Genomic DNA, 27,279 nt, shown 5'->3' with positions numbered 1-27,279 from the left:
CCCAAAGCACTCACAGGCGGCCCAGTCCTCGCGCTGCAGTCAGAGCAGGAGATGTTCACCCCTCCGCGTCCAGAACTGCAAATGAATCGCGCATGCGGGAAGCCTCCGCTGGCTGATCCCGCCCTGGGTTAATTCAGGGCGGGATGTAAATGTAAAACATAAAAAAAAACAAGAATCGACGGAAGAAAGTTCATTTGTAGTTCTAAACATATTTAGGGTGTTTTTTACTCACTTTTTGTCTCTCCCACAATGTCATTCCTCTCTCCTACAGTGTCCATCACAATTACATGCACATGGCCAATTATGCAAATTAGGTGATGACGTCATTTAGCGACTTCTAGCGACTTTTAGGACAGCCAATAGCTACTTTCCTTATTGAGGAGTTGGCAACACTGGACAGATAGATAGCCATCCCTGCCCCGCAGTCCTCCATGGCATGGAACATGTCCACCTCACTCCACTGCTTCCTCTTGACTTTCTCCATGCTGTGGTGGTAAATACATGTAGCTAAATAACTTGGCATACTATACATATTTTAGAAAGACAACTCAATCCGAATATGTATAAACATTTACAATTCAAAGCTAAGGCATTGAAAGGTGATTCAAGTTTTCACAATAACTGAAAGTGTACCCACGTTTTTTGTTTGATGTTATCTGTAATGAAAATTAGTGTTCCAATTAGTTTAATATTGATGCATACATTGTAACATTTGACTAAATACTGCCTCTATGTAGCTGTTGTAAGATTAAACATAGCAAACAGTGATCGGTGTCAAAATGTTCATGGTTCAAAGTTCCAAATACATTTTTGCAGATTGTGCTAAACGCCTCCGTCAGAGGACTCCAATTTTGATACGGTAAAGCTTGACAACATTCAGCTGTTTTCGTGATATGTATTATCTAATGCTTACAATTTCTTTCCTTTTTGCTGTCTTAGCAGTTCTATCAACATTTAGCAACTAAGCTAGCAACATTAGAAAATTCGTTTGCTATATTTCAGAGGTAAAAAATTGGATAGTAAATTATGTGTGGTCTGTCGCGCAGTCGAATTTTACAATATGCAGCGTGTCCCACAAAATGTGTATATATAGCCTATATAACTTTTTTGAAAACTCTCAACCTAACCTAACTTACATAAATTGCACTGAAAATCGGTGGTCAGCTAGCTAGAAGGGTGTCTTTAGTCGCAAAACTTTCCGTTATTTTCCAGTCCATTTAAATGTTGAGCTCGAGGTGATTTAGTCCTCCAACCGCTAGAGAGGGTCCGAAGTTAGGGGGTGTCCGATGTTGGGGGGGAAATTAGCTAGCGGGTTTACTAATGCATTAGTTCTATTAGCTATGTTGACTAGGATGTTACTTTAGCTAATATGGGGACAACGATTGTAGGCTTTGTGTAGCGGTTATGACATGGTTTGGCTTGGAAAGGTTTTTTCGCCTGGTCACATACAGCTGATGTGTTGTTCATTGAAGTCCACAAAGGGAAAAGGTGAGAGGAGGAGAGTGCATAGAGGCTAGAATGAATACAACGACGTGGCTGTTATGAAAGTGAACTCCGTTTATGCGTGATCTGGGGTGTATTCATTCCGACCGATTCTGTTGAAAAACGTTTCTTAAACGGAAGCAAACGAAACGGGGATAAAAAATACCTGAATTTGTTCAATAGAAACTCTTGTTTGCAACTGTTGGACTAATGATTACACCCTAGATAAGCTAGATGCAGGCAAGAGTGTGCAAGGCGGTATTGAATGTGTCACTGTCTGGCCTTGTGTCACTCTGTCAACTCAAATGTTTCTCTCGACCTGTGTGCACCTACGTTGTAAACGTTCATTCATAGGGTAGGTTGTAGCAACCTCGTGATGGGTATAGGGAAAATTCAAGTATCATGTAGTAGCCTAAACCTATCGATGTTACATTGAACTGGGTGAATGGAAAATGAACGACAGTCATCCAACATGCTGTAATAGAAATAAGGCCATGTTCATGAAAAAAATAAAAAACCTCCCTCATCATAAACGGCAAATGCCCCGCCACTGATCCTTTGGTACTGTAAAGTCTTTCGAAACAACAAAGATAGTGGATCTGAGGAAACCATTACAAGCGACCTCTTTGTTTTTCCGCCTTCGTCTGACGTAGGCTACAATCTAATTGGTTGATGTTGCTTTGACGTATGGAAAAGAGGCACTTTGATTTGTCAATGAATGACAGAGACCGGATATAGGCCTACTGTCACTATCGCTCCACGCGCATTGTATAAAAAAAAAAAATAACTAACACACTATCGCTCCTTGTTCTATCTGTGCCGCTACTTTAGCTAAGTCTAAAGTCAACGTAAGTAGCTATTGTAGGCTAACTACACTATTGGTCATTTTAAAAAGTAATTGTATCGTCGTGGACATCGGTGATTTCCTAGCACTTTTAACTGATGTTTCTTTTAACAATCCAGTAATACTACATTCGAAAAAGTACGTAAAAATTTAGCATGTACAATGGACGGTCACGTCTCATTTCACATGATGGAGGGTAATTATGCCACGTTCAGAACAACTGGGAACTCGGAAAAAGACGAGGTCAAATCATGACGTAAGTGATCTTCAGGTCGGAAAGTCTGAGCTCTAATTCCGAGTTGGATGACCGTTCAAATCGCTTGGAAGTCCGAGATTTCCGAGTTCCCTGTGGTTTTGAACCCGGCATTACTTGCGTCAAGTCTGGTTAAAACAGTTTACTCGATTTCCTGTCACAGTGGACTCATGCTGCCTTCATAACCAAATGGAAAGGTGGTAATTACCAGTTGTACAGTCGTCAAAATATTTGAGAATGACACAAGTATTGGTCTTCACAAAGTTCGCTGCTTCAGTGTTATGAGATATTTTTGTCAGATGTTACTATGGTATACTGAAGTATAATTACAAGCATTCCATAAGTGTCAAAGGCTTTTATTGACAATTACATTACGTTTATGCAAAGAGTCAATATTTGCAGTGTTGACCCTTCTTTTTCAAGAACTCTGCAATCCGCCCTGGCATGCTGTCAATTAACTTCTGGGCCACATCCTGACTGATGGCAGCCCATTCTTGCATAATCAATGCTTGGAGTTTGTCAGAATTTGTGAGTTTTTGTTTGTCCACCCACCTCTTGAGGATCGACCACAAGTTTTCTCAATGGGATTAAAGTCTGGGGAGTTTCCTGGCCATGGACCCAAAATGTCGATGTTTTGTTCCCCGAGCCACTTAGTTATCACTTTTGCTTTATGGCAAGGTGCTCCATCATTGCTGGAAAAGGCATTGGTCGTCACCAAACTGTTCTTGGATGGTTGGGAGAAGTTGCTCTCGGAAGATGTGTTGGTACAATTCTTTATTCATGGCTGTGTCCTTAGGCAAAATTGTGAGTGAGCCCACTCCCTTGGCTGAGAGCAACCACCACATGAATGGTCTCAGGATGCTTTACTGTTGGCATGACACAGGACTGATGGTAGCGCTCACCTTGTCTTCTCCGGACAAGGTGTTTCTGGATGCCCCAAACAATCGGAAAGGGATTCATCAGAGAAAATGACTTGACCCCAGTCCTCAGCAGTCCAATCCCTGTACCTTTTGCAGAATATCAGTATGTCCCTGATGTTTTTCCTGGAGAGAAGTGGCTTCTTTGCTGCCCTTCTTGACACCAGGCCATCCTCCAAAAGTCTTCGCCTCACTGTGCGTGCAGATGCACTCACACCTGCCTGCTGCCATTCCTGAGAAAGCGCTGCACTGGTGGTGCCCCGATCCCGCAGCTGAATCAACTTTAGGAGATGTCCTGGCGCTTGCTGGACTTTCTTGAGCGCCCTGACGCCTTCTTCACAACAATTGAACCTCTCTCCTTGAAGTTCTTGATGATCCGATAAATGGTTGATTTAGGTGCAATCTTACTAGCAGCAATATCCTTGCCTGTGAAGCCCTTTTTGTGCAAAGCAATGATGGCGGCACGTGTTTCCTTGCAGGTAACCATGGTTAACAGAGGAAGAACAATGATTTCAAGCACCACCCTCATTTTTTAAAGCTTCCAGTCTGTTATTCTAACTCAATCAGCATGACAGCGTGATCTCCAGCCTTGTCCTCGTCAACAATCTCACCTGTGTTAACGAGAGAATCACTGACATGATGGCAGCTGGTCCTTTTGTGGCCGGGCTGAAATGCAGTGGAAATGTTTTTTTGGGATTAAGTTCATTTTCATGGCAAAGAGGGACTTTGCAATTCATTGCAATTCATCTGATCACTCTTCATGACATTCTAGAGTATATGCAAATTGCCATCATCAAAACTGAGGCAGCAGACTTTGTGAAAATTAGTATTTGTGTCATTCTCAAAACTTTTGACCACGACTGTAAAGTCCTATATACCAGTTGGATGCATTCACGTGTTTTGAACTCGTTGACCAACGCTGATTGGCTAATGGACAACAAGCTGCTTCAACCATCAACTAAAAGTACAGCTATCATGCTTGTAAATACATTTTAACCATATGAATAGATTACTTTTTATAAATAATGTTTTGTTGCATTTAACTGCGGTAAATGCTGTTATCGAGGTAATTTCCCTAGTAGGTGATGTCAGGTCAGCATGTGGGAGAAGTCGGAGTTTAGGGATGGATGATGCCCCGCTCAAAACAACTGGGAACTCGGAAATCTCTGACTTTCGGCTTCAATGCGTTCAACACCAGGGAACTCGTGGAAAAAACAAGCTCCGACTGCAAGCTCCGACTGGGAAAAATAGTTTTGAACGGTCATCCAACTCAGAATTCCAACTCAGGAACTCTGTCTCTTTCTAATGCTCCGACTTTCCGACCTGAAGATCCCAGTTGCCTTGAATGCACCATGAATTTCCCACTAGTAATTACAAGTTGGAGAGGCTTTCAAGTAGATTTTTCCCAGTCATATGTAGTAAATACCACCTTCCCACATGGTAATGAATGCAGGATTAGTTGTGTATGACTATACCGGGCTATATATTGCATTTGAGTCATTCAGGGTTGTGCTTTTTCCATTAAAGATTAACATTTATTTTTCCCATAAAAAGAGGGGAGCATGACTCAACATCAATCAATCCAATGTATTTTATAAAGCCTGTTTCTTTTTACAAACATAGCAGAGTGAAGGTGGTTTTGAACCGTAGACTACCATGTTTGCAATGCTGGTGGTATGTTTAATTTGTCAAGGTACAGTGTGGTACAGTGTACCTATTTTTTAAAAGTGTATGTAGAGAGAGGGTTTGTGAAGTGGAACATTGAACATCGATGATGATGTGACTGGTCTTTGTATTTGCAGTGCTGATGGAGGCCCCACTGCCCCCCCGTGAGTCTGGCCGGTTCGTGGTAGAGCATAGTCGGGATGTGTTTGTGGAGGAGGAGGGTGTGCGGAGGGTAGCAGAGATGCTCTACGCCCTGCGGAAGAGCGAGGAGCTCACAGCCAGTGGGTGGAAGAAGGCCAACCCCCTGGCCCCCTCCCCAACCTCCGACCACGCCCTGAACTGGGTGTTTGTAGTCGACACGATGAACTTCTCCTTCTGGCCCGAACGGGAGGACCAGCAGTGTGAGGTGACGTACCGCGGGACCACCTACCGCGGTTACATGACCCTCTGTGCTGCCATCACCAGAGCAATGGAAGAGGGTAGGGTTGGGCGGTATCCAGATTTTCATACTGTTTCTGTACCATACGGTATTACTGGAAGTACACACACGGGGCGCTATATAATTTTTTATTTTATTTATTTTAATTTTTATGCACAAAACATTTTAGGCAACAGGGATCTTGATCCAGGAGGGGATTGAATGTCTGCTATAACCAAGAAGCTTGATCTTTACATCTAGCCACTTAGCTAGCAAGTTAGCAAACCAAATGCATAGCTGGAGCCCTGAGCTGGATATCATTTATTTGACACTTCTTAGATTTCTTATAGTTATACTTAACTTATAGCTATAGGCAGTGGCGTAGCACGCAACCCCCCCAAATAACAACAAATTAAGCGGTTTTGAAGATATTGGTATTTCGAAATACCGCAGTATACGGTAGAAACGGTATATCGCCCAAGCCTAGAAGAGGGTGAGCGCTACAGTCCTATACAGTGGGGAAAAAAAGTATTTAGTCAGCCACCAATTGTGCAAGTTCTCCCACTTAAAAAGATGAGAGGCCTGTAATTTTCATCATAGGTACACGTCAACTATGACAAAGAAAAAAAAAATCCAGAAAATCACATTGTAGGATTTTTAATGAATTTATTTGCAAATTATGGTGGAAAATAAGTATTTGGTCAATAACAAAAGTTTCTCAATACTTTGTTATATACCCTTTGTTGGCAATGACACAGGTCAAATGTTTTCTGTAAGTCTTCACAAGGTTTTCACACACTGTTGCTGGTATTTTGGCCCATTCCTCCATGCAGATCTCCTCTAGAGCAGTGATGTTTTGGGGCTGTCGCTGGGCAACACGGACTTTCAACTCCCGCCAAAGATTTTCTATGGGGTTGAGATCTGGAGACTGGCTAGGCCACTCCAGGACCTTGAAATGCTTCTTACGAAGCCACTCCTTCGTTGCCCGGGCGGTGTGTTTGGGATCATTGTCATGCTGAAAGACCCAGCCACGTTTCATCTTCAATGCCCTTGCTGATGGAAGGAGGTTTTCACTCAAAATCTCACGATACATGGCCCCATTCATTCTTTCCTTTACACAGATCAGTCGTCCTGGTCCCTTTGCAGAAAAACAGCCCCAAAGCATGATGTTTCCACCCCCATGCTTCACAGTAGGTATGGTGTTCTTTGGATGCAACTCAGCATTCTTTGTCCTCCAAACACGACGAGTTGAGTTTTTACCAAAAAGTTCTATTTTGGTTTCATCTGACCATATGACATTCTCCCAATCCTCTTCTGGATCATCCAAATGCACTCTAGCAAACTTCAGACGGGCCTGGACATGTACTGGCTTAAGCAGGGGGACACGTCTGGCACTGCAGGATTTGAGTCCCTGGCGGCGTAGTGTGTTACTGATGGTAGGCTTTGTTACTTTGGTCCCAGCTCTCTGCAGGTCATTCACTAGGTCCCCCCGTGTGGTTCTGGGATTTTTGCTCACCGTTCTTGTGATCATTTTGACCCCACGGGGTGAGATGTTGCGTGGAGCCCCAGATCGAGGGAGATTATCAGTGGTCTTGTATGTCTTCCATTTCCTAATAATTGCTCCCACAGTTGATTTCTTCAAACCAAGCTGCTTACCTATTGCAAATTCAGTCTTTCCAGCCTGGTGCAGGTCTACAATTTTGTTTCTGGTGTCCTTTGACAGCTCTTTGGTCTTGGCCATAGTGGAGTTTGGAGTGTGACTGTTTGAGGTTGTGGACAGGTGTCTTTTATACTGATAACAAGTTCAAACAGGTGCCATTAATACAGGTAACGAGTGGAGGACAGAGGAGCCTCTTAAAGAAGAAGTTACAGGTCTGTGAGAGCCAGAAATCTTGCTTGTTTGTAGGTGACCAAATACTTATTTTCCACCATAATTTGCAAATAAATTCATTAAAAATCCTACAATGTGATTTTCAGGATTTTTTTTTCTCATTTTGTCTTTCATAGTTGACGTGTACCTATGATGAAAATTACAGGCCCCTCTCATCTTTTTAAGTGGGAGAACTTGCACAATTGGTGGCTGACTAAATACTATTTTTTCCCACTGTATCTGTTCTATCTAGGGCTGCCTGTCCTCTCATACACACACTGCTCTGTGCTGTTTGCTTGTACATTGCTTTTGTTTGCAGAATGCATGCATGATAAAACCTTGGAAGTAAATTACACTCTTGCCTGTTCTAAGAATTACTGTTCAGTCTTCTTAACACATTTTCAGTAACATTTCCAATGACCTATCGTCCATCTGAACGCAGCTAATCAAGATGCCATGCCCTCTATAGGTATTCCCATCACAGAACCGTCCTATTTCTCCCAGATGAGTGTTGAGGAGTTGGGCCGTGTCTTGCGCTCTGATAACGACACGCCCATGCCCATGCTTGTGGAGCGTCACCGGGTCCTCACAGAGGGGGGACGCGTGCTCCTGCAGCATGGAGGAAGCTTCCGGAGCTTCATAAGCCCAGCCGGTAGCGATGCGCAGAAGATGGTGGAGCTCATCGTAGACAACCTGCCCTCATACAGGGACGAGGCCACATACAAGGTCATACACAAAACACAAACTCTTCAACATAACGTAGGGGGAATTCGGAATAAGTGGGACACTTTTTGCATTTCTGTCTTCTGTAACCTATCTAACATATTAGCCCATGATACATTTCTGAAATCCTCAAGATGTTTCCTAATCACACAAACATTTTATTTTATTTTAAATTTTAGTAATTTAGCAGATGCTCTTATCCAGAGCGACTTACAGTTAGTGCATTCATCTTAAAATAGCTAGGTGGGACAACCACATATCACAGGCATAGAAAATACAGGCATAGAAAATATATCTTGCCTCAATAATGTAGCAATGAGTAGTCAGCGCTAGAAGTGTGTGTGTGTGGGTGGGGTGGGGTGGGGTGGTCAAGTGCAAGTTTTTGTATGTTTTTTAATGGTGGTGGGGATTGAGGTGAGGAGGAGGATTATTTAAGATACTGTTTGAAGATGTAGGGTTTCAGATGTTTTGGGAAGATGGGCAGGGACTCTTCTGTCCTAGCTTCAGGGGGATGCTGGTTCCACCATTGGGGTGCCAGGAAAGAGAAGAGCTTGGACTGGGCTGAGTGGGAGCTGCCCTCCCGTAGGGGTAGGAGGGCCAAGAGACCTGAGGTGACTGAATGGAGTGCTCGGGTTGGGGTGTAGGTTTTGAGCATAGCCTGAAGGTAGGGATTTTTATATCATATTCACAGGAGGCATGACACACTCATTTGTGTACACTGAGTCAAAACCATATTTTTTGTTTGCATTTGGTCGACTGGGACAGCAGGTTAGATAAACTGGGACACCATTATTATAGTCCTAATTGGACCCCAATGACAATTACATTTTGTGTGATAAGGAACATCTGAGGATTTCAGAAATATATCATGTGTTGGGCTAATATGTTAGATAGATGTCAGAAGAGGTTACAAAAAGTGTCCCACTTTTTCTGAATTCACTCAAATAACTGTGCTAATAAGATTACTACAAGAAAAAATTAACAGTATATAGTACTACAATAACCAGAGTCCCGCCTAACCTAAGTACAGGAGTCCCTACTGGATCTCTTTCCTCCATTGGAAAAGGCTATAAGACTGTCCCACTTTAGCTACTCCATGATGTCCTACTTTAGCTAGCTATGGTTGGTAAAGCGGGACAACTAAAAAAATCACTGAATTACAAAATTGAAACATAATATTGGCAACTTTTTAATGTATTTTGATGCACCAGTACATAGTATACACATTTTACATCACAATTTGGCTCAGTGCATTATTTATGACCGTTTTATAACCTTAACATCAAAACAGAAAAAAAGTTATGTCACTGATCTTAACTTGTGCTTCACGGGTGAGCTTCCTGTTTGAAGCTTGCACTGCCTCCCTCTTTGATGTCACACCAATAAAGTGATGTGATGTTGATCTTGTGGTTTCTCTGCAAGGGCTTATTAACCAAGAAATAAACGCGTCAGGATTAAGCTGTCCCAGTTCATAGGATGTCCCACTCATTCCGAATTCACCTTATGTGTAGAGAGTAAGAGCACAAATGTGCCTCAGATGCGGTAAGAGTAATGTGGAAATGGTGCCATGTGGAAGCAAGGGTTAAAAACATGTTTCAGTTACACACAATACAGTATGTTATCTATGCTATACATTCATTACCATACTTTTGATTATACAGTGGAATATAGACATTTTACGTTTTGACTAAACTTTACACACAGTGACAGAAATAAGGCAAAGTGTAACCTCAGAGCTCCCCCTTCTGGCCAAATATAGGGGTGCAGACCCTACTTCAGCTCTCTTGAGGTAATTGTATATAATTTATATATACAGTCTATGGGTAATTGAGCTCCAGCTATGAGTCATCGTTGTAGTGGAATTAAGAAATAGCAAGTGATTCCACATCGGTTACACACATGTATATGTACAGTACCAGTCAAAAGTTTGGACACACTTCCTCTTTGAACGTTTTTTCTTAATTTTTACTATTTTCTACATTGTAGAATAATAGTGAAGATGTCAAAACTATGAAATAACACACCTGGAATCATGTAGTAACCAAAAAAGTGTTAAAGAAATCAAAATATATTTTAGATCTTAGATTCTTCAAAGTAGCAACCCTTTTTCCTTGATGACAGCTTTGCACACTTGGCATTGTCTCAACCAGCTTCATGAGGAATGCTTTTCCAACAGTCTTGAAGGAGTTCCCACATTCTGAGCACTTGTTGGCTGCTTTTCCTTCACTCTGCAGTCCAACTCATCCCAAACCATCTCAATTGGGTTGAGGTCGGGTGATTGTGGAGGCCAGGTCATCTGATGCAGCACTCCATCACTCTCCTTGGTCAAATAGCCTTACACAGCCTGGAGGTGTGTTTTGGCTCATTGTCCTGTTGGAAAAACAAATGATAGTCCCACTAAGCGAAAACCAGATGCGATGGCTTATCGCTGCAGAATGCTGTGGTAGCCATGCTGGTTAAGTGTGCCTTGAATTCTAAATTAATCACAGACAGTGTCACCAGCAAAGCACCCCCACACCATCACATCTCCATGCTTCACGGTGGGAACCACACATGCGGAGATCATCCGTTCGTTCACCTACTCTGCATCTCACAAAGGCACGGCGGTTGGAACCAAATATCTCATATTTGGACTAATCAGACCAATGGACAGATTTCCACCGATCTAATGTCCATTGCTCGTGTTTATTGGCCCAAGCAAGTCTCTTCTTCTTATTGGTGTCCTTTAGTAGTGGTTTCTTTGCAGCAATTCGACCATGAAGGCCTGATTCACACGGTCTCCTCTGAACAGTTGATGTTGAGATGTGTCTGTATTTGTTATTTTTTTATTTATTTTATTTATTTTACTCCTGAACTTCCTCTACCCTCAACCTCTCTGATCATTTTCATGATGTCCATCTGGTTTGCTTCTATATGCCATATCTTTCTAACTGTGCTCTTTCACAAAAGCTCTCAACCAATAACTTACAGTTGAAGTCGGAAGTTTACATACACCTTAGCCAAATACATTTACACTCCCGAGTGGCGCAGCGGTCTAAGGCACTGCATCTCAGTGCTTGAGGCGTCACTACAGACCCCCTGGTTCGATTCCAGGCTGTATCACAACCGGCCGTGATTGGGAGTCCCATAGGACGGCGCACAACTGGCCCAGCGTCATCCGGGTTTGGCCGGTGTAGGCCGTCATTGTAAATAAGAATTTGTTCTTAACTGACTTGCCTAGTTAAATAAAGGTAAAATAAAAAAATGTAAACTCAGTTTTTCACAATTCCTGACATTTAATCCTAGTAAAGATTCCCTGTTTTAGGTCAGTTAGGATCACCACTTTATTTTAAGAATGTGAAATGTCAGAATAATAGTAAAGAGTGATTTATTTCAGCTTGTATTTATTTCATCACATTCCCAGTGGGTCAGAAGTTTACATACACTAAATTAGTATTTGGTAGCATTGCCTTTAAATTGTTTAACTTGGGTCAAATGTTTCAGGTAGCCTTCCACAAGCTTCCCACAATAAGTTGGGTGAATTTTGGCCCATTCCTCCTGACAGTGCTGGTGTAACTGAGTCAGGTTTGTAGGCCTCCTTGCTTGCACACGCTTTTTCAGTTCTGCCCACAAATGTTCTATATGATTGAGGTCAGGGCTTTGTGATGGCCACTCCAATACCCTGACTTTGTTGTCCTTAAGCCATTTTGCCACAACTTTGGAAGTATGCTTGGGGTCATTGTCCATTTGGAAGACCCATTTGCGACCAAGCTTTAACTTCCTGACTGATGTCTTGAGATGTTGCTTCAATATATCCACATAATTTTCCTTCCTCATGATGCCATCTATTTTGTGAAGTGCACCAGTCCCTCCTGCAGCAAAGCACCCCCACAGCATGATGCTGCCACCCCCGTTCTTCACGGTTGGGTTGGTGTTCTTCAGCTTGCAAGAACCCCCTTTTTCCTCCAAACATAACGATGGTCATTATGGCCTAACAGTTCTATTTTTGTTTCATCAGATCAGAGGACATTTCTCCAAAAAGTACGATCTTTGTCCCCATGTGCAGTCGCAAACCGTAGGCGGTTTTGGAGTAGTGGCATCTTCCTTGCTGAGCGGCCTTTCAGGTTATGTCGATATAGGACTAGTTTTACTGTGGATATAGATACATTTGTACCTGTTTCCTCCAGCATCTTCACAAGGTCCTTTGCTGTTGTTCTAGGATTGATTTGCACTTTTTGCACCAAAGTACGTTCATCTCTAGGAGACAGAACGCTTCTCCTTCCTGAGCGGTATGACGGCTGCGTGGTCCCATGGTGTTTATACTTGCGTACTATTGTTTGTACAGATGAACGTGGTACCTTCAGGCATTTGGAAATTGCTCCCAAGGATGAACCAGACTTTTGGAGGTCTACCATTTTTTTCTGGCTGATTTCTTTTGATTTTCCCATGATGTCAAGCAAAGAGGCAGTGAGTTTGAAGGTAGGCCTTGAAATACATCCAAAGGTACACCTCCAATTGACTCAAATTATGTCAATTAGCCTATCAGAAGCTTCTAAAGCCATGATGTCATTTTCTGGAATTTTCCAAGCTGTTTAAAGGCACTGTCAACTTAGTGTATGTAAACTTCTGACCCACTGGAATTGTGATACAGTGAATTATAAGTGAAATAATCTGTCTGTAAACAATTGTTGGAAAGATTAGTTGTGTAATGCACAAAGTAGATGTCCTAACCGACTTGCCAAAACTATAGTTTGTTAACAAGAAATTTGTGGAGTGGTTGAAAAACTAGTTTTAATGACTCCAACCTAAGTGTATGTAAACTTCCGACTTCAACTGTATATACTTATTATGGACACAGTATGCTTTACATTAGTTATCTTGTTGTTATTAGTTGTTGTTATTAGTCCCATCCTTCAGCTCCATTCAACACCTCCCATCTATCTCTTAACACCATCCATATTGGATTTTTATTTGCCATATATTTTTCAACTGTGATGTTTCACCAAAGTTCTGAACCCTTCTATTCTCATTGTTTCTACAGATTGTAAATTGAAAATAAACATTTTTGCTAAAAGTATTATTATATTATTGATCGATTGACTATGACTTTTCAGACCACCCAGTAGTGCTATCTGCAGGGTTAGCTCCAGGTAAATATTGCAATCCTTCAGCCATTCCTGGAGATGTGTCTGTTACTTGAACTCTGTGAAGCATTTATTTGGGCTGCAATCTGAGGTGCAATTAACTCTAATGAATTTATCCTCGGCAGCAGAGGTAACTCTGGGTCTTCTTTTCCTGTGGCGGGCCTCATGAGAGCATGTTTCATCATAGCGCTTGATGGTTTTTGCGACTGCACTTGAAGAAACATTCAAAGTTCTTCAAATTTTCCGTATTGACTGACCTTAATTTCTTAAAGTAATGATGGACTGTCGTTTCTCTATGCTTATTTGAGCTGTTCTTGCCATAATATGGACTTGGTCTTTTACCAAATAGGGCTATCTTCTGTATACCCCCTTACCTTGTCACAACACAACTGATTGGCTCAAACTCATTAAGAAGGAAATAAATTACACAAATAAACTTTTAACAAGGCACACCTGTTAATTGAAATGCATTCCAGGTGACTACCTCATGAAGCTGGTTGAGAGAATGCCAAGAGTGTGCAAAGCTGTCATCAAGGCAAATGGTGGCTATTTGAAGAATCTCAAATATAAAATATATTTTGATTTAACCCTTTTTTGGTTACTACATTATTCCATATGTGTTATTTCATAGTTTTGATGTCTTCACTATTATTCTACAATGTAGAAAATAGTAAAAATAAAGAAAAACCCTGGAATGAGTTGATGTGTCCAAACTTTTAACCGGTACTGTATGTCTATGGCTCTGTCGTAGCCGGCCGCGACCGGGAGACCCATGGGGTGGCGCACAATTGGCCCAGCGTTGTCCAGGGTAGGGGAGGGAATGGCCGGCAGGGATGTAGCTCAGTTGGTAGAGCATGGCGTTTGCAACGCCAGGGTTGTGGGTTCGTTTCCCACGGGGGGCCAGTATGAAAAAATAAAAAATTATGTATGCACTCACTAACTGTAAGTCGCTCTGGATAAGAGCGTCTGCTAAATGACTAAAAATGTAAATGAATTGTCTATCTGTCTACCTCAGGGAAAGAGGATTTCACTATACAAGAGAGCTCAGATTCTGGTGGCTGATTTTTGGGGCATCATGGAGGCCAGGGTCGAGGGGGACATCCCAAACCTGGACTTCCTCACCATGTTTGCTGACTACAGAGTACCACAGGCCCTGGTCCACCTGGGTGCACTGCGCTACTCAGACACCCTGATGGAGACATTGAGGAACGGTTAGTCTTTTCTCCCCTCTATGCTGTGCGTGTTTGTGTGTTGGAGCCTCCTTTGACCCTCCTCTCTCTCTCAGGTGAGTTGCTCAGCTCAGGCGACAGGAGAGAGGTGGAGATTCGTGGCTGCTCTATCTGGTGTGTGGAGAGGATCAAGGCACACTTGTGGAGTCTGGTTGAAGAGCGAGATGGCCAAAGCTGCAATATCAACTCTGCCATCATCGACTTTTATCTCTGGCCTTATGCCAAACAGCACCATAAAGAGATGGCCCACATTCCCATACACCACACACGTTGCATATATTACTGACAGGCCTACACAGAGAAACTGACTATTTTTGTGATTTAAAAACATTGGAAAATCAAAATGATGTCCTGTCCTTATTGTTTCACTTTACGCAAAGAACTGCGGCTTTGGATCTCTGGCTTAGGATGACCATACTAAGAATAAAATATAGCCAACATTTTCAAGACAATATCACATCACTTTCTTTCCACATGCTTTCAGAACTTTGAATTTGCCTGCAGCAGCACGACCACGGCATAGAGCGGCGCTGTAGCAGCGGATTGTGTCTTTTACAACGAGTGTCTTTTCTTGGACAGAAAGCGTGAGCTTCCTTGACTTATCGGTGGTATCCCATGGCAACTGGAGAGACAACAAAAACCGTTTTCACTAGTTACTACATCCACAAAGTATATATCGTACAAATGAATGAAAACAAAAATGAGCTTTTTGGTCTTAATTTAAGGTTAGGGTTGGACTGGTAGCAGGTTGGTGAAAATTAGGGTTAGGTTTAAAATCAGATTTTAAGAAGAGAGATTGTAGAAATAGGCGGGGTTTATGACTTTGTGGCTGTGGTAACTAGTGACCCATAAAACGGACATAGAAGTCAGACGAGAAGAACAACAAAAACCGAGACGGACGATAAGATTAACGGAAAACGAGTTAGCTACAGTGATTAGGTAACCCAGCAATCAAGGGTCAGTTGAAGTTTAACTTTGTTGTTTCAAGTAACGTTACTGTTAAACAACGCCATATGCCAACTTTTAGCGTCACGGTTCGAAGTGCGAGAAAGTCGTGGTTGCTGAAGTCAGCAAGTTAAGACTTTTTCTGTAGACATGCCTTCATCAGGGAAAGGAAGTGAGGGTCTGTGTGAAACTCCATAGAGTTAAATAAAGTGACTCATTTTGTATATAATGTTACCAGCGTCCGGTTTGGTCATGGGAGAGGTGTGTGTGCGGGTTGCGGTTCGGGTCAGACCGCTGCTTCCCAAAGAAGTGCTACACAATCATCAGGTGTGTGTGCGCGTGGTGCCCGACAGCGCCCAGGTGATGCTGGGTAGCGACCGAACATTTTCTTTTGACCACGTCTTTGGACCGACCGCATCGCAGGATCAGTTTTACGAGTCATGTGTCAAATCTCTGGTGGCATCCCTCGTTGACGGCTACAATGCTACAGTGTTCGCCTACGGACAAACCGGGTCTGGGAAAACGTACACCCTTGGCGGGGGACATATTGGTAAGTTAACAGTATGAGCGCAACTGTACTCTTTGACATCATGCAGACACCAAGTGCATTGAGGGACGATGATGTTCTGACATTAGTCCTTGAATAATCAACTACCACTACAATTCTAAACTGAGCTGTCACTGGCACAGGAGGAAAACCTTAGGCAAATGCAGAGAACTTTCTGATCATAGGCCACTTTATATTATCATCACAACTCTGCTTTTGTGTTTTTACCATGGAACTTGCTCTCCCTCTGTAATACTTGTACCCTTGTTAGCATCTCTGCCAGAGGAGGAAAGTGGGATCATTGGTCAGGTTGCAGCGGAACTGTTTGTGCTCCTGGGGGAGAGGAGGGCTGCTGATGTCAGGGCTGCAGCAGATGTGAGGGTGTCCTATGTGGAATTGTACCGGGAGGAGCTCAGGGACCTGCTAGAGCTCCACACCGCACACAGAGAGCTGCACATCAGAGAGGACGACAGGGGCAACATAGGTAACACCCCTCACTGACTGTGCTAGGGCATGTGTGTGTGTGGATCCAGTATGACCAAATTAAATGTGTTTTACAGTGTTGATAGAGGTTGTACTGAGGCTGGTGGTGTGTGAACATACATGCTGTATGGAATCTGACTGTAGTGAATGTGTGTTTCAGTTGTGGTGGGGGCCAGAGAGACTGTGATTACCTCAGCTGAGGAGTTGCAGAGCATCCTGGAGGCTGGCAATGCCCTGAGACACACTGGCCCCACTCAGATGAACGAGCGCTCCAGCCGCTCTCACGCCATCGTCACCGTGCAGCTGACGCAGCATAACCACGACGACGGCTCTGTCCGTTCCTCTAAACTCCACCTGGTGGATCTGGCTGGGTCGGAGAGGGCTGCGCGCACTGGGAACACGGGCCTGCGCCTCAAAGAGTCTGTCCACATTAACACCGGCTTGCTAGCGCTGGGCAACGTCATCCGTGCACTCTCCGACCCCCATCGTCGTGGCAACCATGTGCCGTACCGTGACGCCAAGATCACACGCCTCCTCCGGGACTCACTGGGTGGCACCGCCCACACACTCATGGTGGCCTGCGTCAGCCCCTCCCACCACAGTGTCACGGAGACATTGAGCGTGCTGCAGTTTGCCTCACGGGCACGCCACGTGAAGAACCAGCCTGGGTTGTGTCCTGCCAGGGTGTGTCCGGGCTGGCAGCCTGGAGAGGCTCGTGTGGAGGAGCTGGAGCAAGAGGTCCAGACTCTGAAAGAGGCACTGAGAGAGAGGAATAAGACAGGGGGAGGGGTCACTATGACTGACAGCTCCAAACAGGCCCCTCAGGAAGAGCGTGATGACAGGGGTGCGGGCCTAGTGGAGGAGCCCCAGTACTGCTGCCTTGCACAGGACGCTACCTTCATATTGGAGGTGCTCCAGAGTTCCACCCTGAGTCCTGCTCTGCAGCAGCGCTTGCAGGAATGGCTGGAAAGACACGAGGAGCTTAGCCACTCCTGCCACACTGACCACCAACACCCTGTGGGGGACACAGGGGACGAACCTCACCACATCACCATCCTCCAGCTCAGACGAGAGCTCAGGAAGTGCCAGGTAGTGGGCTCTGTTTCTCAGCTTTGTTTCCTCAGTATTATCTATTTTCACACCGTATTCTAAATAGAGGTATGAATTCTAACTCTCTCTTTCTCTCTCCTCCCTATCTCCTTTTTACTCTCCCTCCCTCCATCAGGATACTCTGGCTATAGACGAGCAGGTGTTTGACCAGAGGGAGGCAGAGCTGCAGCAGGTGCAGAAACAGGTGCAGACACTGCTACAGGAGAAACAGAGACACCTCCAGTCCTTACAGGAGGAGAGGGAGCACAGACGCAAACAGGTAAGGAGAGAGAGAGAATGACAGAGACTCTGAGCTGAGCTGGAGGATAGCGAGAAATTAAGAAACGTGGAGGCAAAGATAGAATGGGGCATTTCTACATTGGTTGACAACTGACGGTTTCCGTTGTTTGAGTGTGCAGAGCGAGCAGCTGGTGGAGCAGCAGCTGTTAATCGATCGTCTTCACGGTGACCTCCTGACCTCCAGGATGGGATCCTCGGGAGCCTCGCTGGAAACCGGGGCCTCTGGGAAGTCGGCGAGGAGACCTCACAGTGTTCCCCAGATCAGCCAGGGCCAAGGCCATGGCCATTGTGGTACGAGGAAGGTATGTGTCCAGAGCAACTGTGAGTGTGTGTGTGCGAGTGTGTGTGTGTGCGACAATGGCTAAGTTTGTCTTTGTGTGTCTCTTATGCAGATCCACACTAGTCCTCCGGCCTGTTCGTTGGAGAGGGTGATGGCTGCCTTTAAGACCCGCAGTCAGCTGCTGTTGGCTCAGATAGAGGAGAGAGACGAGGTCCTCTGCCCACAAAGAGCACAGGAGGAAAGGAGGGAAGAGGAGGAAGAGGAGCAGGGAGGGAGTAAGGGATTCAGGTGAGAAAGACTGATATAATAATGTAATGCTGTTTTTGGACTGTAACAGCTGTTCCACTAGTGTATACACACCCTGATGTTATACTAGGGACATTGTGTTTCCATAGCTAGAGCTGACAGTGAGGACTTTTGAAGAGCAGAATCAACAACCTCTGCCTAATCTAAACAGTTGCTTTGTGAGACGGTGTTAACCGTTAAAGGCGTAAACCGATGTTCACAATTAGCCATTGTTTTTTAAATGCCGCCCTAAAAGCCCCAGTGGACATGCCCTTGCCCCAAGTTAGAGCAGGTCCACTGAGGCCATGGTCCAGTGAGTCCAAGGAGCCGGGCCGTGGAGGTGGAAACACAATTGGTACAGCACCGGGGTAAATCCTCAGTGGAAATGCACCATGACCTCCTTCTTCTGAGTTATGTAATTGTTCTGCTTCCTCAGGACAGAATACTTACTTAATATTGAACTATATTGCAGGTGCTCTATGAACCGCACATGGACAAGCAGACAGAACCCAGCCTGTTTTAACCAGAACCAGACGCAAAATACTAGTTTGGACCAGATTCAGGACGTACTCCAGTTACCTCAACCGTCAAAACTCCCTACAGGTAAATACAGTGTTATATGACACTTTAAGAGTCTTATATTTCCTGTGATTTCTGTTTCATTGCTAAGCCCGGCCTGTGCCTTCCGTAGAGCGCGAGGAGCGCAGAGTGAGGCAGAGTCAGACGGTGAACCTGCAGCGCCTAATGCAGGCGGAGACACAGATCAGGGCTAGTCTGCAAACCAGTGGCTCCAGGGATCTACACAGGACCAAGGTCAGTGCTAACAATACAACATTCAGAGAATATTTATACAGCACTCATATAGATTATTCATAAAGCATTTATACAGCACTCATAGAATATTCATAAAGCATTAATACAGCACTCATAGAGTATTCATAAAGAATTTGTAGAGCACTCACAAATCAGTCTTAAAGCATTTTGGTCTATCTATAAACTAGGGTACCAGTGAGGATTTCCTACACTGGACAACTTGTTACAGCTGTTGATAAGTCGTTGATAATAATCAAATATATTTTGTCATGCCATTACATTAAGATATATGGTGGGATCATAGATATATTCAATAAAATTCACGAGTTTATTTAAAACCTATGTTTACTCCTTTATCATGGTTGGTGTCTTGATGGATTTGTCCAAAATCGTGTGAGAAAAACTTTACTTTTCTGTCCTTGCATTTATGGCAGTGTAAATTGTTGATATCATATATTAAGCAAAAATCAGTTAAATTAGACATTGAACTTGAATCCTGGATCTAGCTGTAGGCCAGTTTTTTTTGTATAGAGATCTCAGAAATGCAGTGTAACAACATAACATTTAGTGTCTTCTTATGTTGCGGGGTGAAAACAGTTTTCATGGGCACACAAATCCTAAATAATAAATGCAATTGCAAAACCGAATGCTCCTGAGAGTCACTTTATCTTGATTCTTAAAACCTAAATCGATACTGTCATTAATGTGGTTCTTCAATAATTGAACAGCATGCTACAGGGTTTGATGCTGCTGTGTTGCAGGACCTGGGGACAGACAACATGGCTGTCTTTCAAAATGGAGCCTGTAAAGACTCTGAGGAAAAGGTAGAATGACTTTCCAGAATTATAAGTGAGCCCACATGACATCTGCAAATTATCACAGGTTTAGGGTCGGCTGCCCCTCCCTGCAGGATGTGTGTGTTATGGCAAAAAAGGCTATTTCAATGTTCACCATGCAGTCATGGTGATTCCTTAGACCACATTTGGATATTCAACATAGTTTAAAATAGTCAAATTGTGTTTGTGTGTTTTGAAATGTGGACATGTTCGTTTTGGCCGTGTACGATGCCCAGCTGTCTGAGAGACGTACGTGGCTGGAGCAAGAGGAGGAGGGTGCTCTGCAGAGGAGGAGGAGACTGCAGGAGCTGGAGGAGGAGCTGAGGCACAGAGAAGAGGTGCTGCAGCACCGAGAGGCCTGTGTCCAGGAGAGGAAACAGCTGCAGATCAAGAGGCTCCGCTCCAGCCAGGTAATCACAGAGCAGGGCATAGAAATTGACATACAGTACCACACCTACTCATTCCAGGGTTTTTCTTTATTTTTACTATTTTCTACATTGTAGAATTATAGTGAAGACATCAAAACGATGAAATAACACAAATGGAATCATGTAGTAACCAACAAAGTATTAAACAAATCAAAATATATTTTAGATTTTAGATTCTTCAAAGTAGCCACCCTTTGCCTTGATGACAGCTTTGCACACTCTTGGCATTATCTCAACCAGCTTCATGAGGTAGTCACGTGAAATGCATTTCAATTAACAGGTGTGCCTTGTTAAAAGTTAATTTGTGGAATTTCTTTCATTCTTAATGCGTTTGAGCCAATCAGTTGTGTTGTGACAAGGTAGGGGGGTATACAGAAAATAGCCCTATTTGGTAAAAGACCAAGTCCATATTATGGCAAGAACAGCTCAAATAAGGAAAGAGAAACGACAGTCCATCATTACTTTAAGACATGAAGGTCAGTCAATCCAGAACATTTCAAGAACTTTGAAAGTTGCTTCAAGTGCAGTCGCAAAAACCATCATGCGCTATGATGAAACGGGCTCTCATGAGGACTGCCACAGGAAAGGAAGACCCAGAGTTACCTCTGCTGCAGAGGATACGTTCATTAGAGTTAACTGGACCTCAGATTGCAGCCCAAATAAATGCTTCACAGAGTTCAAGTAAAAGACACATCTCAACATCAACTGTTCAGAGGAGACTCTGTGAATCAGGCCTTCATGGTCGAATTGCTGCAAAGAAACCACTACTAAAAGGACACCAATAAGAAGAAGAGACTTGCTTGGGCCAAGAAACACAAGCAATGGACATAAGACTGGTGGAAATCTGTCCTTTGCTCTGATGAGTCCAAATGTGAGATTTTTGGTTTTAACCGCCATGCCTTTGTGAGATGCGGAGTAGGTGAACGGATGATCTCCGCAAGTGTGGTTCCCACCGTGAAGCATGGAGGAGGAGGTGTGATGGTGTGGGGATGCTTTGCTGGTGACACTGTCTGTGATATATTTAGAATTCAAGGCACACTTAACCAGCATGGCTACCACAGCATTCTGCAGCGATACGCCATCCCATCTGGTTTGCGCTTAGTGGGACTATCATTTGTTTTTCAACAGTACAATGACCCAAAACACACCTCCAGGCTGTGAAAGGGCTATTTGACTAAGAAGGAGAGTGATGGAGTGCTGCATCGGATGACCTGGCCTCCACAATCACCCGACCTCAACCCAATTGAGATGGTTTGGGATGAGTTGGACCGCAGAGTGAAGGAAAAGCAGCCAACAAGTGCTCAGCATATGTGGGAACTCCTTCAAGACTGGAAAAGCATTCCAGGTGAAGCTGGTTGAGAGAATGCCAAGAGTGTGCAAAGCTGTCATCAAGGCAAAGGGTGGCTACTTTGAAGAATCTAAAATCTAAAATATATTTTGATTTGTTTAACACTTTTTTTGATTTGTTTAACACAGTAAAAAGAAAAGAAAAACCCTTGAATGAGTAGGTGTGTCCAAACCTTTGACTGGTACGTACATACCCCAACCAGAAGCCATGGATTACAGGAAACATCCGAACTGAGCTAAAGGGTAGAGCTGCCGCTTTCAAGGAGCGGGAATCTAACCCGGACGCTTATAAGAAATCCCGCTATGCCCTCCGACGAACCATCAAACAGGCAAAGAGTCAATACAGGACTAAGATTGAATCGTACGACACCGGCTCTGACGCTCGTCGGATGTGGCAGGGCTTGAAAACTATTACAGACTACAAAGGGAAGCACAGCCGCGAGCTGCCCAGTGACACAAGACTTCCAGACGAGCTAAACCACTTCTATGCTCGCTTCGAGGCAAGCAACACTGAAGCATGCATGAGAGCACCAGCTGTTCCGGATGACCATGTGATCACGCTCTCCGTAGCCGATGTGAGTAAGACTGTTAAGTAGGTCAACATTCACAAGGCCGCAGGGCCAGACGGATTACCAGGACGTGTACTCCGAGCATGTGCTGACCAACTGGCAAGTGTCTTCACTGACATTTTCAACATGTCCCTGACTGAGTCTGTAATACCAACATGTTTCAAGCAGACCACCATAGTCCCCGTGCCCAAGGACTCTAAGATAACCTGCCTAAATGACTACCAGCACTGACGTCTGTAGCCATGAAGTGTTTTGAAAGGCTGGTCATGGCTCACATCAACACCATTATCCCAGAAACCCTAGACCCACTCCAATTTGCATACCGCCCAAACAGATCCACAGATTATGCAATCTCTATTGCGCTCCACACTGCCCTTTCCCACCTGGACAAGAGGAACACCTACGTGAGAATGCTATTCATTGACTACAGCTCAGCGTTCAACACCATAGTGCCCTCAAAGCTCATCACTAAGCTAAGGATCCTGGGACTAAACACCTCCCTCTGCAACTGGATCCTGGACTTCCTGACGGGCCGCCCCCAGGTGGTAAGGGTAGGTAACAACACATCTGCCACACTGATCCTCAACACGGGGGCCCCTCAGGGGTGCGTGCTCATTCCCCTCCTGTACTCCCTGTTCACCCATGACTGCATGACCAGGCACGACTCCAACACCATCATTAAGTTTGCCGACGACACAACAGTGGTAGGCCTGATAACCGACAACGATGAGACAGCCTATAGGGAGGAGGTCAGAGACCTGGCCGTGTGGTGCCAGGATAACAACCTCTCCCTCAACGTGACCAAGACAAAGGAGATGATTGTGGACTACAGGAAAAAAAAAGAGGACTGAACACGCCCCCATTCTCATCGACGGGGCTGTAGTGGAGCAGGTTGAGAGCTTCAAGTTCCTTGGTGTCCACATCACCAACAAACTATCATGGTCCAAACACACCAAGACAGTCGTAAAGAGGGCACGACAAAGCCTATTCCCCCTCAGGAGACTGAAAAGATTTGGCATGGGTCCTCAGATCCTCAAAAAATTCTACAGCTGCACCATCGAGAGGATCCTGACTGGTTGCATCACCGCCTGGTATGGCAACTACTTGGCCTCCGACCGCAAGGCACTACAGAGGGTAGTGCGTACGGCCCAGTACATCACTGGGGCCAAGCTGCCTGCCATCCAGGACCTCTATACCAGGTGGTGTCAGAGGAAGGCCCTCAAAATTGTCAAAGACTCCAGCCACCCTAGTCATAGACTGTTCTCTCTGCTATCGCACGGCAAGCGGTACCGGAGTGCCAAGTCTAGGTCCAAAAGACTTCTCAACAGCTTCTACCCCCAAGCCATAAGACTCCTGAACAGCTAATCATGGCTACCCGGACTATTTGCACTGCCCCCCCCACCCCATCCTTTTTACGCTGCTGCTACTCTGTTAATTATTTATGCATAGTCACTTTAACTCTACCCACATGTACATATTACTTCAACTACCTCAACTAGCCGGTGCCCCCGCACCTTGACTCTGCACCGGTACCCCCCTCTATATATAGCCTACCTACTGTTATTCTATTTTACTTCTGCTCTTTTTTTCTCAACACTTTTTTGTTTTATTCTACTTTTTTATTAAAAATAAATGCACTGTTGGTTAAGGGCTGTAAGTAAGCATTTCACTGTAATGTCTGCACCTGTTGTATTCGGCGCATGTGGCCAATAAAAATTGATTTGATTTACTGTATATTTATATATTTAAAAAAAACGTATATCATATTTTTGTTTGTGTAAGTTACCGCATTCAAGTGTTGTTATCTGCAATTGAAAGTGTGTGTGCGTACGTTCATGTGTATTCCTCAGGCTCTGAGTCAGGACTTGCTGCGAGTGTCGGCTCGTCTGGGAGCTTTGGATCAGGAGCTGGAGGAGAGAGGAGGGGTAAGGAGGAGACAGTCCTCCCCGACAGAGGGGCTGTGTGGTGTGTCTATGGAGGAGCTGCTGAAGGAGAGGGAGAGCCTGCGCCAGAGGAGGGACACCTTGGACACGCAGCTGAGAGACGGCAGTGTGCTCACGCCAGAGGTGAGCTCCTCAACGTTCAACACCTTCCTTCCGGCTGGGTGTCACTCTGACTGCAGAGGGCTGATAAATGGTGTGTGTGTGTAGGAGGAGCATGCTCTGCTGCAGTTGGAGGAGGCCCTGGAGGCGCTGGATGCTGCAGTAGAGTTTAAGAACCGTTCCATCCAGGAGAGACAGAGAGAGCTCGGGGACACGTCTAATCCCGCCTACGGAGACAATGACGTCATGAGGGCGCTGAGGGAGCTGCCACTTCCAGAGGCCTCTGCACTGTTGGTCAAATACTTCAACAAGGTCAGAGTCCCAACACACACACAAACACACTCACCACAAACTACTTTGAGCGAACAGCTACACCAAACTACCGTAATTCAGTCATTTTAGAAGGAGGGAGGCCACATGAGGATACTTTTGACCATTGGCAAGCGATACGACCAGAGTTGTGCAAAGTTCAAATCAGATGCAAATCATCGTCAGAAACTTTGCTGTGTGATAACCAATCGGGAGAGGGAGGGTCTAGCTAGCCTAGTCAGCTTTGAGACTGTACTGGATAGTGGAACATGCTATTTTGCATGCTGTTTTGAATAAACACCCACAAAGGGAGAACTAGGTGATGCCTACTACAAAGTAGTATCTGGTCGACAGTACACTCTGCATTAGAACCCTCATTTGAGGAAAGGCTGGGGGGCTGGGATTGAGATTTGAGAGGTTGAAAAAGGTTTGGGGCAGAAGTGGGACTGGTTCAAGAGATGATGATAATAATAATACATTTCATTTGTATAGTGCTTTTCATTGCAGTGTAATCTCAAAGCTTTACATGGGCAAAAATAAGACATCCACTACACTTCTAACCTTCCATCAGCCTCCTACTAAGCTGGCAAAAGTTGAAAGCGTTCCCTTGGCCCCTCCAGGTGCTGTGTCTGCGGGAGTCGGAGCGGTGACTGCAGCTGCGCTGTGAGGAGCTGCAGCTGCAGAGTGGAGAGAAGGAGGCGGCGACCAGGGAAATGGAGGCAGCTCTACAGCGCCTCACTCTGGACACAGACCGCCGGCTCACTGAGCAGAATCGAGAGCACCAACACAGCATACAGTTACTACTGCAGCAACGACGAGGTCTGTGTGTGCGTGTGTGTGTGCATCAATGTGGTAAATGTTTGAGAGTGTGGTATTCCTGACCTTTCATTGTGTTCCTGTGTGTTTTACAGTATTCTTACTGCTAATTTTGTGTTTGTGTGTAGAGGGTGGCTCAGGGGACAGTGATCAGGCGGTCCAGGCTAGGCTGCAGCAGCTGGAGAGAGACCTGTTCTTCTATAAGAGCTCCAGTCGTGAGCTGAAGAGGAAGCTCCGAGAGCTGGTCACAGACTCCCTCCCCCCCCAGGCTCCAGACCTGCAGACACAGGGCAGGAAGGAGGCCAGTGACGGAGCAGGGGACAGCCTCAGCCTGCAGACTCCTAGAGTGGAGCTGGCCCCTGTCCGTCTGTCCCGTAGGGAGCTGAGGCAGCTCTTACCCTCTGACCTCTGCAGCACTAGGGTGCGCTCTGCCCTGAGGGCCAGCAGAGGCTCATTCCAGGAGGACTCCATTGAAGTGCCCAGAAACACTTACTGACCAGGAGGCTCAAGCACATATCGACCACTTATTTCATTCGTCCACACTGATCTAGAAGAAGAGGTCAGGTGAATCTAAGTCGATAGGATCAATGTGGATGAAGGAGAGGAGGCAAGGAACGGAAGCCACTAACTGTGAAACTGTTGAGACACGTCGAGTGATTCCAAGCACGGAGTGAAAGCCCTCTCTGCCCTTTACAGCACTAAAATCTGACTGAATTGCACTTCAAACTGCAGAGACTCATCAGTTAGTCAGAGATCAGATGAGCCCATATAGCTAAATGGATATCAAAATAATGTCTATTAGAAAATAGTTTATATTTAAAAAATATATATATATATATATTATTTTTTAACTTTTTAAGATGTCTTTGTTTATAAGAGTGTGTGTTTTATACAGTAGTGTGTTTGCAGTGTTCTAGACCCTCGGGCCACTCCAAACTAAAGCAAGCCACTGGTCATTCATGCAATATAGTTTACCTGTGATTTACTCTGTTTCCTTGGGTGTGGTTTTGGTTATTTTAGTGTTGAACAACTGTTGAAATCAAATTGATTGAATCAAACCTGTTCATTTGCATGGTTTACCAATTGGATGTACATTTATCTTTGCAGACTGCTGTTTAATGTTAAAGGTGCAATCTGCAATAGTTATTGCTATTCAATGGTAAATGTTATTACTGGTACCCATTGATTCTTGAAAAATATAACTTATACATGTATATAACTAATACATGGCTCTAATATCATATTCCCAAAAATGTTAGTCTGATCCCAAGTAGCCTGGCTGATAAACAAGGTTAGTGATCCACCACCACCCTTCTAAAACAGTTCTGTTGCAAAACAAAAAGCTTAAAGATCCAGTGGGCCTCAAAATAAAAACATTATATTCAAAAGGTCATTCTTGTTGGAGCCGTAATTCATACCTGTGTGTTCATACCTGTGTGATGTAGTTCTCAAGATGTAGTTCTCAAGATCAGAAATAAAGCTACATTAGAAAGGCAATTGGAAAAATAAGAATCATTCCTTTTTTTTTTAACAAATACATATACAATTTCATTTATATTTAGAATTTGATTGTTTTCAATATTTTGTTTATTACCGACCACAAAATATGAAGTATATTAGCTTTACATACAAAAGCAGAAACGTAATGAATAAATATGTTTGCAAA

The 27,279-nt window shown here is 44.4% G+C and overlaps 2 protein-coding genes across 6 annotated transcripts; both read left to right on the top strand.

The window, feature by feature from the left end:
• The first annotated feature begins 840 nt into the window (after positions 1 to 840).
• On the top strand, positions 841 to 14,868 carry c16h9orf64 (chromosome 16 C9orf64 homolog). Of its 5 annotated transcripts, none has more exons than XM_041899903.1 (5): positions 841 to 859; positions 5,299 to 5,640; positions 7,919 to 8,175; positions 14,311 to 14,506; positions 14,581 to 14,868. In XM_041899903.1, the coding sequence occupies exons 2-5, from the start codon at positions 5,304 to 5,306 to the stop codon at positions 14,808 to 14,810; spliced, it is 1,020 nt and encodes a 339-aa protein (XP_041755837.1). In that variant the 5' UTR covers positions 841 to 859; positions 5,299 to 5,303; the 3' UTR covers positions 14,811 to 14,868. The 5 variants fall into 5 exon arrangements, with proteins under 5 accessions (XP_041755837.1, XP_041755832.1, XP_041755835.1 ...); XM_041899898.1 differs by lacking the exon at positions 841 to 859 and adding an exon at positions 1,453 to 1,488; XM_041899901.1 differs by lacking the exon at positions 841 to 859 and adding an exon at positions 2,217 to 2,330.
• A 296-nt stretch (positions 14,869 to 15,164) lies between these two features.
• LOC121584537 (kinesin-like protein KIF27) lies at positions 15,165 to 27,004 on the top strand. The gene is made up of 14 exons (XM_041900470.2): positions 15,165 to 16,019; positions 16,288 to 16,500; positions 16,660 to 17,588; positions 17,725 to 17,868; positions 18,008 to 18,190; positions 18,281 to 18,456; positions 18,926 to 19,056; positions 19,145 to 19,266; positions 20,028 to 20,090; positions 20,339 to 20,512; positions 24,297 to 24,512; positions 24,597 to 24,800; positions 25,418 to 25,616; positions 25,742 to 27,004. Exons 1-13 carry the CDS (start codon positions 15,698 to 15,700, stop codon positions 25,445 to 25,447), a joined length of 2,907 nt encoding a protein of 968 aa, XP_041756404.2. The 5' UTR covers positions 15,165 to 15,697; the 3' UTR covers positions 25,448 to 25,616; positions 25,742 to 27,004.
• The last annotated feature ends 275 nt before the right edge of the window (positions 27,005 to 27,279 follow it).

This window comes from Coregonus clupeaformis, chromosome 16 (genome assembly GCF_020615455.1).
Source record: "Coregonus clupeaformis isolate EN_2021a chromosome 16, ASM2061545v1, whole genome shotgun sequence".
Lineage (NCBI taxonomy): Eukaryota > Metazoa > Chordata > Actinopteri > Salmoniformes > Salmonidae > Coregonus > Coregonus clupeaformis.
The sequence above is the reverse complement of the archived record's forward strand: the minus strand, read 5'-3'. Positions and strand labels throughout refer to the sequence as shown.

Excerpts from the sequence above, each read along its gene's own strand:
- LOC121584537 (XM_041900470.2), top strand. The coding sequence starts at position 15,698 with ATGTTACCAGCGTCCGGTTTGGTCATGGGAGAGGTGTGTGTGCGGGTT. Across the intron at positions 18,457-18,925 it reads GGAGGGAGTAAGGGATTCAG|GTGCTCTATGAACCGCACAT; the intron begins GTGAGAAAGACT and ends ACTATATTGCAG. Across the intron at positions 19,267-20,027 it reads GGGATCTACACAGGACCAAG|GACCTGGGGACAGACAACAT; the intron begins GTCAGTGCTAAC and ends GCTGTGTTGCAG.
- c16h9orf64 (XM_041899898.1), top strand. The coding sequence starts at position 1,455 with ATGTGTTGTTCATTGAAGTCCACAAAGGGAAAAG. Across the intron at positions 1,489-5,298 it reads GAAGTCCACAAAGGGAAAAG|TGCTGATGGAGGCCCCACTG; the intron begins GTGAGAGGAGGA and ends TTGTATTTGCAG. Across the intron at positions 14,507-14,580 it reads GATGGAGACATTGAGGAACG|GTGAGTTGCTCAGCTCAGGC; the intron begins GTTAGTCTTTTC and ends TCTCTCTCTCAG.